The sequence below is a fragment of the Calidris pugnax genome, unplaced genomic scaffold (genome assembly GCF_001431845.1).
Source record: "Calidris pugnax isolate Ruff unplaced genomic scaffold, ASM143184v1 scaffold56, whole genome shotgun sequence".
Classification (NCBI taxonomy): domain Eukaryota; kingdom Metazoa; phylum Chordata; class Aves; order Charadriiformes; family Scolopacidae; genus Calidris; species Calidris pugnax.
Window position 1 is genome coordinate 5,420,755 of NW_015090839.1, and position 14,250 is coordinate 5,435,004.

Consider the following 14,250-nt stretch of genomic DNA (forward strand, 5'->3'; position numbering starts at 1 on the left):
CCGGGGCGGCGGAAGGGCCTCACCCGCGCCTCCCCCCGCTGCCTGTCTCCCGGCGGCGCAGGGCGGCGGTGCGGGGCCATGAGCCGGGCGGAGGCCGAGCCCTGCTCCCGGGCGCTGGCCCAGGCCCGCGTCTACCTGGGGCAGCTGCGGAGCCGCGTCTCGCCGGCGGGACCGGAGGGCGGCGGGCGGCGGGACTACCTGGTGGAGGCGGCGCGGCAGCTGCGGCTGGCGCTGGAGCGGGACGTCAGCGAGGACTACGAGGAGGCCTTCAACCACTACCAGAACGGCGTGGACGTGCTGCTCCGCGGCGTGCAGGGTGCGGCGGGGCCGCCTCGGCGGGCGGGGGACCGGGGGCATCCCTCCGGGGAGCAGGGCTGGGGACTGGGGCATCCCTCCGGGGAAGCCAGCCAGGGGAGCAGGGCATCCCGCTGGGGAGTGTGGTCAGGAGGGGACATCTCTTTGGGGAGCACGGAGGGGGGGTCTGGGCATCCCTCTGGGGAAACCAGCCAGGGGCTAGGGCATCCCTTTGGGGAAACCAACGAGGGGACCAGGTCATCACTCTGGGGACTGTGGTTGGGATGGGACATCTCTTTGGGGAGCACAGCTCGGGGCCAGGGCATCCCTCTAGGGAAACCAACTAGGGGACCAGGTCATCCATCTGGGGAGTGTGGTCAGGATGGGGCAACCCTCCAGGGACCACAGCCAGGCCCCAAGGCATCCCTCTGGGGAAACTGGACCAGGGCATCCCTCCGGGGAGCATGGCTGGGGGATTGGGGTATCCCTCTGGGGGGCATGGCTATGGGGCTGGGGCATGCCTCTGGGGAAACCAGCCAGGGGACTGGGACATCCCTCCAGGGAGCACAGCCAAAGGCATTCCCCTGGGGAGTGTGGCCAGGGGACCAGGGCATCCTTCCAGGGAGCACGGCAGGCCCCTCATGCCCACCCTCTGCACCACCCACAGTTGACCCCAACAAGGAGCGTCGGGAGGCCGTGAAGCGGAAGATCACACAGTACCTGAGGCGTGCGGAGGAGATCTTCAACTGCCACCTCCAGCGGGCTGCGGGGGGTGGCAACCCCACTGCCACGGTGAGGGGCGGCGTGGGGCAGCACGGGTTGGATGGCAGTGGATCGGTGGCACTGAGAAACCTGGGGCAGGGGGGGACACACATAAAGCAGCCCTGCTGAGCATCCTCAGCCACCCCTGCCAGATGTCATGGTAAGGTGGCCTAGAGAAAATGGCACATGAGAAGACACATGAGCTGCAGGGTGTCCCGGCGTGCTGGTGGCTGCCAGGGAGCTGGCAGCCCTTTGCCCTGCCTGGAGCAAGGAGCTGTGGTGGGCCCAGCTTGACCAGGGTGATCCCAGGACTGTCTCCCCTTCTACTCCCCCCGAGGTGTGTGTGTTTCACCTTGCAGCCATTATAGTGAAAATGGCTATTTTTGGTGGGACTGAAGCCACTGGGGAAAGCCACCTCGTCAGATGTTAAAAATGTCATCTTCCCTGTCATTGTTTCCATCTGGATGGAAACCAAAGATGCATTGTGGGAAGGAGGTGGGTAATGAAGGGAGAGGGGAGTGAGGCTGGGCAGGGTGGGTGTCTGGTGGGAAGGACGAGAGGAGAACAGCAACTACCTTCAGTACAGATCCCCTCAGCGTTGAGGCAGTCCCGGTCCAGGTGTAAGTTTTGGTGTGATTTTACCTCTGCTGCAGGTGCAAACTTTCCCTCAAATCCTCAGAAATCCAGGAGCTGGCCAAGGAAACGGTCCAGCTGATGTTAGGAATCAACCATAGAATCATAGAATGGTTAGAGTTGGAAGGGACCTTAAAGATCATCAAGTTCCAACCCCCTTGCCATGGGCAGGGACACCATGGCAGCTGGAGAGTTGTCTCTGGATGTTGACCAGCCCTGGCAGTACTGCTGCCCGCTCTGGAAAATGCGGGGACTTCTCCCACCCGCTCTCACAGACAGTGGCATCTCTGGGAACCTCATCCTCTTCTTCTCCACCTCGCAGGGTTACAGCAGCCTGCGCTTCCGGCCCATCAGGACGCTGAGCTCGGCAGTGGAGAACCTGAGACGCTGCAAGGTTGTGGGAGTGATCGATAAGGTAATGACTCGACCTGGAACTGGGGGGGGTGAGGCTGGGCATGGAGCAAGGGGAGTGTGACCTAGAGGGTCCTGGCAGCTGGGGGTGGGGGGCTGTCCCCCAGCACACCCGCCAAGGAATGTGAGGGTTACCATCCACACCATTCCCACCAAGGAGAACTCACAGGCAAGGATGCAAGACCCTTTAGGGGTTAGTTGGAAAATCTGTTAATGTCCCCGTTCCTTTTGCTTATAAGATCCTCCAAGATATTTACAAGGAGATTGACAAATCCGGTTCTTTCCCATGCATGGAATCATGCTTGATGCCTAGGTACCACGGTGGCGGACTCCTATGGGTAATCTAGACTTCAGCAGAAGACAAGCCATATGGGTGAATCAACTAATTAGTAATTTGTGGTCTTGGAGTGAAGGTGGCTTACCATCTCTGTACACACACTGGCACCTTGCTCTCCTCTGCTGTTCACACATCTCAGTTTGTCAGGACTGATGTGGTCCTCCTGTCCTGCAGAGGCCTGGGTGGGCATCCCAGCACACCCCACAGAGGTTAGAAAGAGCAATGTGAAACCCTTCCTTGTGAAGGAAGCAAAAATGGTGCGGGAGTCACCTCGGTCTTTAATTAACTCCCTGGGTTTGTGGCCATCTCATTGCTAATAACCTGTGTTTTGTCTTTCAAGACTAGAGGTTTAAGCACCACCAAACTCCTCTAGTCGGGTGGGAGTTTGTTGTTCCAGAGTTGAGTCTGTGGGTCATTCCTCTGTGTGTTGGGTGCCTATGGGTGTGTGTTGGGCTGGGAGCCGTCACCACTTCTGACTGGTACTGTGTATACTGCTCCCAGGTGCAGATCGTCCAGGATCCAGCTACTGGTGGGACCTTTATACTTAAGGTGGGTGTTTTCAGTTTCATCTTCCTGCTTCTCCCTGTCATGCCAGAGCCTCCTTGTCCAAGCAGTTGGCTGGGGCAGAGGGTGATCGGAAGGGAAGTGGTTCTTCTTGGTCATCTGTTCATAAATGCATGTTAGTCTGCATCAACCCCTGAAACAGCTGGTGGGTGAGGAGTGGTCAGTGCAAGTCCTAGGCCTTTTTCCAGCACCCTTGGAACTAAAACCAAAGGACTTTATAATTGGACAAGGAGGCTCTGGCATGACAGGGAGAAGCGTCAGCTTCAGAGGGAGAGGAGAGAGGGCTGGGATGATGGATTCCCATCTGAAGGAAGTAGGGGCAGTTGTAGGGGAAGGCCACTGCTGTGGACCAGCAGTGTCCTCTGGGTCCTGCCGTGCAGGTTAAGAGTGCTCTGCCTTGGCAGAGCTTTGTAGAGCCCTGCCTTGTCACAGATGGGTGCTGGGGCTGACAGGGAGCTCCACCGTGGGTGACACATGAGGCCAGCCATGGGGCTTAGCAAATAGCAGATGGCCTCCTGCCCTGCCAGGTGTGAGGTTGCGGGGAGCCTAAGCCTCTACTGTGCTGTAACATCCATCTACCTGTACCTCCTCAGAGCCTCCCCAAATCCCATGTTGAGACCCGTGAACGACAGACTATCATCCCTCATGGGGTCCCCTTCATGGTCAAGCTGCTGTGCTACTACGTGAGTGAAGACTCCATCTTCCTCCACCTGGAGCACGTGCAGGGTGAGTAGGGACAGCAGTGCCTCCCATCTGTGGAGCATCCTGCTCTTGACCTCAGCCTCCCTTTCCTTAAAGTCTCAAATACGTTTCTTCTGGTGGTTTGGAACTGTTTTTTAGAGTGACAACACAAGGTGTCTTCTTCATAGAAGGGTGATGAGTCACAGGGCTTAGATGCTTTGTGAAACTGCTCAGCTGTATTGAGGATTCTGGAACTTTGTAAGAGCTGACTGGGGAAGTAACCTAGAAATGGGCTGTGGAGACCTACATGGAGAAAGAGGTTGTGTGTGTAGGGGTGTTATATGGAAACTAGCCTTAGGGACCACTGAATCCTATAGGAGGGAATGGTCATGCCTTGAGGTTGATGTGGTCCAGTGTCTTGAAAAGAAAAACCTCTTCATTTTACTGGCATTGTTTGTCCAGGAGGAGGACAGGAAAGTGATGGAGGAGAACCAAGTGAGGTAGTTCACCTGGATGTTGCAGAACAAAACTTATGATAAGAACTTCACAGAACATTTTTTGGTTACAAAAGAAGAGGCCACACTGGATTTTGAGATCAGACCAAAGAGAGGAGATGGATAATTGGGACATAAAGGGCAGGGAGCACATTTGGGTTCGGGTACAAAAAGGAGGCAAGCGTGGGGCCTGTCCCAGATCCTGATGAGGAAGTGTGACAAAGTGGAGGCTTGTCCCAGGGAGCTTCTTTGCTCTCTGCTGGTTGCACGGATGTGTAGGGAGCAGCAGCTGGAGTCCAGCAATGACAAATGAAGGCTGACGTGTGTTGGAGAACAGCCTCAGCTCCTCGTGCCTTGCTGTAGGATGAATTTGCAGAAAGCAGCCAGCAGCTGCATGTGGTGAGGGTAGGAAGCCCCATCAGTGCACTGTGGGCTCTGGGGCTCACTGCTCTGGCTCATTGCTGACCCACAGGGTCAGTGCCACACTGCAGGAGCTCTCTAACATCACCGTCACATGGGGAGGAAAGACTTTGAGGAGGAAGTGGGGATGGCGGTGGGATCAGGGGCACGTGTGAAGATGTGGCTGACCTGTGACATGGAAGTGGCAGAGCTGGGATCAAGGAGACGGGGGGAACGGGGCGGGTAGCAGGTCTGCTAAAGGAGGGGAGAACAAGCCTTTGGTGTACCAGGTCCCAGGGGAGGTGTGGCATTGAGCATGGTGTGTTTATGGGGCTGGGGAGATGCATGGACTTGAGCTTTGGTCTCAAAGTCTGCATGGACTTGAGCTTTGCTGGGGAGATTAATGATGCTCAGTGACGTCCCCAGCATGGAGGCCTTGGCCTGTGCCTGGATGGGCAGCGGCCAGAGTGGGGGAACCAGGGATGCCTTCTGCCACATCACTTCTTCTTCTCTCCACTTTCCAGGGGAGACACTGTGGTCTCACCTCCGCTCCAAGTACAGTGTCCAGCAGGGCTCTGCGGATTCAAACACCGTCCAAGCCCTGAGGAACCATGGCAGAGAGGATGGCGTGGGAAGCTCCCAGGGCAGCAGCCAAGTCTCCATCTTCTCTGCTCAGATGGTCACCGACCTCCCAGGCTCAGGAAACACCAAAGCCTTGCCCCCTCGGGATCAGTCCCCTGACACCACGGACCCTGGCTCGGGGAACCATTGCCAGCTTCACCCCACTCCCGCCGGTGGCACGAGGGCTGCATCTGGAGGGCAGGATCTAAGCATGACCCAGGCTATGCCTGGCATCGTGGACCATGTTCCAGCAGCATCAGCCAAAGACCCCAGCCACCTTACCAACCAGGGCCTCGTCATCTATCCCTGGGACGCTCTAACCAGCCGCACAGGCTGCATCTCGGAGAGAGAAGCCTCTCAAGAAGACCCTGGGCCACGTGCCGGTGGAAGGCTTCCCCAGACACCCGTTCCCGTACCAAAGACTGTGGGACGAGGCCAGCTAGGGGCAGGGGAGACACCACCTCGGCAAGGGTCTGAGGTCCCCTGCGCTCGGCCTCTCCTGACCTCGGGTCAGAGGCAACTTCGTGCAGGAGTTGTCCCGTCCAGCTTTGGCAAGCCCCGTGGGCCTGACCCAGCGGCGCAGGGGGCAAACCTGCTCAGAGAGCAGCCACTCTCAGGACAGTGCCAGTTCCTGGCTTCCCGTGGACACAGCCAGAGAGCGTGGGCTGTGAAGGAGGAGCAGGTGCAGCTGTGGGCAGCAGAAATCCTCCTGGCCTTAGAGGGACTTCACCAACAGGGTGTATTGTGCCGGGACCTCAACCCCAGGAACCTGCTGCTTGATACAGCCGGTAGGTAGTGCCCCAGGCTGCTGCCCTGAGGAGAAGGAGATTGGCATCTTGGCTGGGAGACTGCCGTTGGTCCCATTTCCAGGGACACGGAATGTCTTGGGTTTGCTTTGGGGGGTGGTGGGACTCTGGGGAGGTTTGGATGTTTCTGAACCTGGAAGTGCAGTCTCAATTGCGATTTCCAAGCAGTAATTACAAGAGATGGCTCTGCAGCCACAGGAATGCGTTGGCCCTGCTCCCGCACTGGGGCTGGCTGCCTGGGAAATCCCAGTATGGGGAGGCTGAGACCAGCTGAACTGTGCCTGAGGTTAGTGGGACCGCAGCTTTCCCCTGCTTGTAGTTACTGCTCACTGGGGTATTCTGGAGGTTGCCCATCCCTTCAAGCCATGGGTACCGCTGCCAGTGCAAGCGCAGCACACGTCCCTGCTCACTGGCAACAGCTGGGGCAAACTGGAAAGGGCTTAGGAAAAGAAAAATGTGGAGAGCTTTGTGAGGGGAAAGCTAACCTCCCTCCCCGTGGCACTGCTGCTCTCCTCACTACAGCCTGCCCTGGGGTCTGCGAGGTTGGAGCCCACCTAACCAGTCTTACCAGCTGCAGAGATGTGCTGGGTCAAGCACTGGGAGGCTGGAGAACGTACAGTGCCAGAGGATGCACAGTGTCTCTGTGTTGTAGCACGGCAGGGACCCAGTGCCCTGGCTGTTCCCAGTGGCAGGGACAGGGCTTGGCTTTGTGCTCTGACCAAAGTCCTAACCTCCCTGCTCTGGTGCTACTCTGCAGGTCACGTCCGTCTCACCTTCTTTGGCCAGTGGACAGAGGTGGAGCCCCAGTGCTGCAGCCAGGCACGAGAAGAGCTGTACAGTGCCCCAGGTAAGGGACATGTCCCCTGCCTCCTCCTGCCCGTCGCCCACTGCTGCCAGCCAGCTGAGAAGTGGCTCCTGCAGGCAGCGAGATGTGCCTGGCACTGCGCAGCCACTGGTGCTTCCTGACTCCAGCTCTAACGCCTCTCTGGTTCTTTCTGCAGAAGTGGGGGGGATCACGGAGCCCACCGAAGCAGCCGACTGCTGGAGCTTTGGTTCCCTCTTGTACGAGTTGCTGACAGGAGTGGTAAGAGGCAGAGGAGCTGTGCGAGGGCCGGGGAGGAGGAGGTGACACCGTAGCACAAGAGCTCCCTGCCACATGGGGCTGGGAGGGTGCCTTGCCCTGCTGGCACCTCAGCACTGTGCCAGCTTACTTCAGGTGTGTGGTTCCTGGTGCCTGTGCACGGTGTCCAGCTGTTCAGCCACCTGGTTTTCAACCCTGCTGTGCAGAGCTGGGGTTGCACGGTGATGGAGGCTCAGCGGGGGGCTCGTACCCTCCTCAGTGCCTCTGCTCACCATCACCCTCTGCCTCCTGCAGCCACTCTACCAAAACCACAAAACCCAAACCGCCCCCACACCCGCACTTTTACGTGACCCGTCCCCCTTCCCCCCTCCCCGCCACCCTGCCCTTCAGCAAATACCGGGATTTCCTCGCTGCCTGTAACAGTTCTGGTGCTAGACCGCCAAAAGCATGGTTTCCAGCCCTGAAAAACCTCATCCGTGCTGGGAAAAGCCAATTCTGTGCCAAAAAGAGGTTTGAAGGCAGCAGAATTCACAACCAGAGAAGCCTCAATTTAGTACCACCAGAAACAGGCCCGACTCCCGTTCCCTCTCTTCTCTCACCATCAGGTAACCAGGCTTCTTACACCACACCAGGGGTGCTCCTCACCCCCTCAAACACACCCCACCGCGCAGTCGTTGCCCACTTTTATTTCATTTAAAATCCGCTGTGTTAAATATTTTAGTTACAAGTTCTGTGTAGAGGGTAAGAGTAATAGACTCTGCAGGCACTACCAACCCCCCTCACTCCCCCATACATGTGTGCGCTATCGGATTAAGGACTGCCCCCCCCTCCCCCCCCAAAACCAGCAGCCTTGGGCTGGGATATACATTACACCGAAAGACCTGGCACACACACCCCTCCCAGCTCTTTGCTGGTAGCGGGCCAAGCCCTCGCACGCAGGAAGCCAGCAGTCAGATCCACCGAGGGCTGGGATGATGGATTCCCATCTGAAGGAAGTAGGGGCAGTTGTAGGGGAAGGCCACTGCTGTGGACCAGCAGTGTCCTCTGGGTCCTGCCGTGCAGGTTAAGAGTGCTCTGCCTTGGCAGAGCTTTGTAGAGCCCTGCCTTGTCACAGATGGGTGCTGGGGCTGACAGGGAGCTCCACCGTGGGTGACACATGAGGCCAGCCATGGGGCTTAGCAAATAGCAGATGGCCTCCTGCCCTGCCAGGTGTGAGGTTGCGGGGAGCCTAAGCCTCTACTGTGCTGTAACATCCATCTACCTGTACCTCCTCAGAGCCTCCCCAAATCCCATGTTGAGACCCGTGAACGACAGACTATCATCCCTCATGGGGTCCCCTTCATGGTCAAGCTGCTGTGCTACTACGTGAGTGAAGACTCCATCTTCCTCCACCTGGAGCACGTGCAGGGTGAGTAGGGACAGCAGTGCCTCCCATCTGTGGAGCATCCTGCTCTTGACCTCAGCCTCCCTTTCCTTAAAGTCTCAAATACGTTTCTTCTGGTGGTTTGGAACTGTTTTTTAGAGTGACAACACAAGGTGTCTTCTTCATAGAAGGGTGATGAGTCACAGGGCTTAGATGCTTTGTGAAACTGCTCAGCTGTATTGAGGATTCTGGAACTTTGTAAGAGCTGACTGGGGAAGTAACCTAGAAATGGGCTGTGGAGACCTACATGGAGAAAGAGGTTGTGTGTGTAGGGGTGTTATATGGAAACTAGCCTTAGGGACCACTGAATCCTATAGGAGGGAATGGTCATGCCTTGAGGTTGATGTGGTCCAGTGTCTTGAAAAGAAAAACCTCTTCATTTTACTGGCATTGTTTGTCCAGGAGGAGGACAGGAAAGTGATGGAGGAGAACCAAGTGAGGTAGTTCACCTGGATGTTGCAGAACAAAACTTATGATAAGAACTTCACAGAACATTTTTTGGTTACAAAAGAAGAGGCCACACTGGATTTTGAGATCAGACCAAAGAGAGGAGATGGATAATTGGGACATAAAGGGCAGGGAGCACATTTGGGTTCGGGTACAAAAAGGAGGCAAGCGTGGGGCCTGTCCCAGATCCTGATGAGGAAGTGTGACAAAGTGGAGGCTTGTCCCAGGGAGCTTCTTTGCTCTCTGCTGGTTGCACGGATGTGTAGGGAGCAGCAGCTGGAGTCCAGCAATGACAAATGAAGGCTGACGTGTGTTGGAGAACAGCCTCAGCTCCTCGTGCCTTGCTGTAGGATGAATTTGCAGAAAGCAGCCAGCAGCTGCATGTGGTGAGGGTAGGAAGCCCCATCAGTGCACTGTGGGCTCTGGGGCTCACTGCTCTGGCTCATTGCTGACCCACAGGGTCAGTGCCACACTGCAGGAGCTCTCTAACATCACCGTCACATGGGGAGGAAAGACTTTGAGGAGGAAGTGGGGATGGCGGTGGGATCAGGGGCACGTGTGAAGATGTGGCTGACCTGTGACATGGAAGTGGCAGAGCTGGGATCAAGGAGACGGGGGGAACGGGGCGGGTAGCAGGTCTGCTAAAGGAGGGGAGAACAAGCCTTTGGTGTACCAGGTCCCAGGGGAGGTGTGGCATTGAGCATGGTGTGTTTATGGGGCTGGGGAGATGCATGGACTTGAGCTTTGGTCTCAAAGTCTGCATGGACTTGAGCTTTGCTGGGGAGATTAATGATGCTCAGTGACGTCCCCAGCATGGAGGCCTTGGCCTGTGCCTGGATGGGCAGCGGCCAGAGTGGGGGAACCAGGGATGCCTTCTGCCACATCACTTCTTCTTCTCTCCACTTTCCAGGGGAGACACTGTGGTCTCACCTCCGCTCCAAGTACAGTGTCCAGCAGGGCTCTGCGGATTCAAACACCGTCCAAGCCCTGAGGAACCATGGCAGAGAGGATGGCGTGGGAAGCTCCCAGGGCAGCAGCCAAGTCTCCATCTTCTCTGCTCAGATGGTCACCGACCTCCCAGGCTCAGGAAACACCAAAGCCTTGCCCCCTCGGGATCAGTCCCCTGACACCACGGACCCTGGCTCGGGGAACCATTGCCAGCTTCACCCCACTCCCGCCGGTGGCACGAGGGCTGCATCTGGAGGGCAGGATCTAAGCATGACCCAGGCTATGCCTGGCATCGTGGACCATGTTCCAGCAGCATCAGCCAAAGACCCCAGCCACCTTACCAACCAGGGCCTCGTCATCTATCCCTGGGACGCTCTAACCAGCCGCACAGGCTGCATCTCGGAGAGAGAAGCCTCTCAAGAAGACCCTGGGCCACGTGCCGGTGGAAGGCTTCCCCAGACACCCGTTCCCGTACCAAAGACTGTGGGACGAGGCCAGCTAGGGGCAGGGGAGACACCACCTCGGCAAGGGTCTGAGGTCCCCTGCGCTCGGCCTCTCCTGACCTCGGGTCAGAGGCAACTTCGTGCAGGAGTTGTCCCGTCCAGCTTTGGCAAGCCCCGTGGGCCTGACCCAGCGGCGCAGGGGGCAAACCTGCTCAGAGAGCAGCCACTCTCAGGACAGTGCCAGTTCCTGGCTTCCCGTGGACACAGCCAGAGAGCGTGGGCTGTGAAGGAGGAGCAGGTGCAGCTGTGGGCAGCAGAAATCCTCCTGGCCTTAGAGGGACTTCACCAACAGGGTGTATTGTGCCGGGACCTCAACCCCAGGAACCTGCTGCTTGATACAGCCGGTAGGTAGTGCCCCAGGCTGCTGCCCTGAGGAGAAGGAGATTGGCATCTTGGCTGGGAGACTGCCGTTGGTCCCATTTCCAGGGACACGGAATGTCTTGGGTTTGCTTTGGGGGGTGGTGGGACTCTGGGGAGGTTTGGATGTTTCTGAACCTGGAAGTGCAGTCTCAATTGCGATTTCCAAGCAGTAATTACAAGAGATGGCTCTGCAGCCACAGGAATGCGTTGGCCCTGCTCCCGCACTGGGGCTGGCTGCCTGGGAAATCCCAGTATGGGGAGGCTGAGACCAGCTGAACTGTGCCTGAGGTTAGTGGGACCGCAGCTTTCCCCTGCTTGTAGTTACTGCTCACTGGGGTATTCTGGAGGTTGCCCATCCCTTCAAGCCATGGGTACCGCTGCCAGTGCAAGCGCAGCACACGTCCCTGCTCACTGGCAACAGCTGGGGCAAACTGGAAAGGGCTTAGGAAAAGAAAAATGTGGAGAGCTTTGTGAGGGGAAAGCTAACCTCCCTCCCCGTGGCACTGCTGCTCTCCTCACTACAGCCTGCCCTGGGGTCTGCGAGGTTGGAGCCCACCTAACCAGTCTTACCAGCTGCAGAGATGTGCTGGGTCAAGCACTGGGAGGCTGGAGAACGTACAGTGCCAGAGGATGCACAGTGTCTCTGTGTTGTAGCACGGCAGGGACCCAGTGCCCTGGCTGTTCCCAGTGGCAGGGACAGGGCTTGGCTTTGTGCTCTGACCAAAGTCCTAACCTCCCTGCTCTGGTGCTACTCTGCAGGTCACGTCCGTCTCACCTTCTTTGGCCAGTGGACAGAGGTGGAGCCCCAGTGCTGCAGCCAGGCACGAGAAGAGCTGTACAGTGCCCCAGGTAAGGGACATGTCCCCTGCCTCCTCCTGCCCGTCGCCCACTGCTGCCAGCCAGCGGAGAAGTGGCTCCTGCAGGCAGCGAGATGTGCCTGGCACTGCGCAGCCACTGGTGCTTCCTGACTCCAGCTCTAACGCCTCTCTGGTTCTTTCTGCAGAAGTGGGGGGGATCACGGAGCCCACCGAAGCAGCCGACTGCTGGAGCTTTGGTTCCCTCTTGTACGAGTTGCTGACAGGAGTGGTAAGAGGCAGAGGAGCTGTGCGAGGGCCGGGGAGGAGGAGGTGACACCGTAGCACAAGAGCTCCCTGCCACATGGGGCTGGGAGGGTGCCTTGCCCTGCTGGCACCTCAGCACTGTGCCAGCTTACTTCAGGTGTGTGGTTCCTGGTGCCTGTGCACGGTGTCCGGCTGTTCAGCCACCTGGTTTTCAACCCTGCTGTGCAGAGCTGGGGTTGCACGGTGATGGAGGCTCAGCGGGGGGCTCGTACCCTCCTCAGTGCCTCTGCTCACCATCACCCTCTGCCTCCTGCAGCCACTCTACCAAAACCACCCTTCAGGGATTCAACCTCACACCCAGCTGCATCTGCCGGAGGGGCTCAGCCTGGCCGCCACGTCGCTGCTCACAGAGGTGAGGGGCCTGGGGGGTTGGGAGGGAGGACGGGGCTAGAGGGTCCAGCCTGGGCAGCTCTTCCAGTGTCCTGCTGTCCCATCCCCTTTCTCTGCAGCTCCTGCAGTACAACCCAAAGCGGCGCTTGGGCTCTGGAGGAGGTGGCATGGCGAAGCTGAAGTCCCACGCCTTCTTCAGCACTGTCCCCTGGAACAAGCTGGTGGGCTAGGCAGGCTGTCCTTGGAGGGGAGCTGGGCCCAGGGTCACTGCCCCAGGCACTTGTGACCCCCAGTGGCACTGGCAGCTCTGCCTGCTGGGGGAGGTTTGCCTCAAGGGCTGCCCCGGGGTGGGGTAGGCATGAGGTTTTGCAGCCTTACATGTTCTTCTGTCTCTGCTTGTGTTTGTTGGTGTCTCCAAGAGGAGGCTGCAGTCTGGGCTAGGCTGTCTTCTCCTCTAGGTCCTTCCTGGTGGAAAAGGGATTCCAGGTGCCCACCCCTGGGGAGAGGCCATGCTCCCCTTCTGGAGCTTCCCTTGCTCAGCTTAGCACCATGCCCTGGGACTCCCTCCCTGTGGTTTTTATCTCTGCTGCTACCACAGTGACCTCCCCCCAACCCTGGTATTTTTTGTGGCTTCCAAGTGCATCTCCTCCGGGCCCCGCTGGCTGGTGCCCGAGCCCGTCCCTGGTTGCATGTGTGTGTGTGGGTAATGTCTGCCGTGGGGTGAGACGGGAAGGAGCCCTCTGCTCCTCTTCCCCCTCCTGCCCCGTCCCCAGCCCTCTGAAAAGAATAAACCACTCATTATCGCTTGCAGAAATGTCCTTTTGTTTCTGAACTGGACCAGGGAGGCTTGGGCTGAGCCAAGGAGGGCCCCAAATCTCTCTAAAACCTGTGTGAGAGCCCCAGGTTGGTGTTGCCTACCCTGCAACCAGAACCCAGAAGGTGGCACAGAGTGTTTGGCCATCTCCCCTCGTGCCCTGCCTGCCTCATGGCCCCTTGGCTCTGTGCAGCTGTGTGCCTGCAGCTCAGAGCTGGGAAAACGCACAGAGTGCCTGTGTTTCCCACCAGCCTTGACTGTTGTCATCGTCACCTGCTCTGGCTCCAGCCTCCCATGCCTGGGTGCTCCTTTCTGCTGGCAGGACAGCAGCCCCACTGCCCTCCTTGCTGTGTGTTCCTGGTAGGACAAACAGTGAGGGTTTAAAGGGATGAACGCCGAGAACCAGCACTGCTGGAAGGAAGGTAAGAGCAAACACAAACCAGGATGGAAGAAAAGGTGGGTGCTGTGCTCATCTGTGCATAGCAGTAACACCCTGCTCCTTGCTGACCCGGCCCTGGCTCTCGGGCAGCAGCAGGAGCACTTGTCCACCAGAGGGAAGCAGAGCCCGAAGAAACTCATCTCCCACCCCAACAAAGGTAGAGGACACCTCAAAAGCTGTGCAGAAGCAAGAGGACTAACCAAGGAGCAGACCACTAAGCAGGTCAGATGCCGGGAGCAGCAGAGCCCATGGGTTTTCCCTCACTAGGGCAGCCTGAACTGGTTGAACTCTCCAACAGCAGCAGGCTCCCCCTTGGCCACCAGCCTCCTAGTCCTGTGCTACTGGACTGACTCTTAGGCCTGTGGCCAAAGCCACAGTACGGCTTCTTGCCACAAAGTGCCCTGGGCATTTCCCAGGGGGGTCAAAAAGGAAGCTTCATGCACAGCACCTGCACGACCCTGCTACAGCAAGCCCCGACAGGGCAGATTAAACAAAGCAGTTTGCTCAGCTGCATCGTTTTAAGAGCTTGACTATACATTCACTCTCAGGGTAGTTCAAAGGCCTCATTTATTGCAGCTCCAGACAGAACACACAGGCACTACCCCTCCCCAGGGTCATGTACAAAGCCAAGGTGAGCCCTCTGAATCCTAAACCCCCACAGCAGACTGGGCGCTAGCAGCATTTTTCCATCAGAACCTTCTCTTTCATTCAATTTACTTATGCAAGAGCAGCTAGACTCTTTGCCCTCCCTTTCCAGCACAGGGAAGGGTTTTTCCCCCCCC

At 57.8% G+C, this 14,250-nt stretch overlaps 1 protein-coding gene across 1 annotated transcript; it reads left to right on the plus strand.

The window, feature by feature from the left end:
• Window positions 1–59: 59 nt before the first annotated feature.
• RPS6KL1 (ribosomal protein S6 kinase like 1) lies at window positions 60–14,231 on the plus strand. Its single transcript, XM_014941630.1, has 15 exons — window positions 60–316; window positions 962–1,086; window positions 2,012–2,104; window positions 2,939–2,986; window positions 3,595–3,727; window positions 5,100–5,984; window positions 6,760–6,849; window positions 7,004–7,086; window positions 7,378–7,419; window positions 8,359–8,491; window positions 9,864–10,748; window positions 11,524–11,613; window positions 11,768–11,850; window positions 12,142–12,237; window positions 12,335–14,231. The coding sequence occupies exons 1-15, from the start codon at window positions 79–81 to the stop codon at window positions 12,443–12,445; spliced, it is 3,135 nt and encodes a 1,044-aa protein (XP_014797116.1). The 5' UTR covers window positions 60–78; the 3' UTR covers window positions 12,446–14,231.
• Window positions 14,232–14,250: the final 19 nt, after the last annotated feature.

Coding starts and splice junctions, on each gene's coding strand:
- RPS6KL1 (XM_014941630.1), top strand. CDS start 79: ATGAGCCGGGCGGAGGCCGAGCCCTGCTCCCGGGCGCTGGCCCAGGCC. Junction 317..961: donor GCTGCTCCGCGGCGTGCAGG/GTGCGGCGGGGC, acceptor CACCACCCACAG/TTGACCCCAACAAGGAGCGT. Junction 3,728..5,099: donor CCACCTGGAGCACGTGCAGG/GTGAGTAGGGAC, acceptor TCCACTTTCCAG/GGGAGACACTGTGGTCTCAC.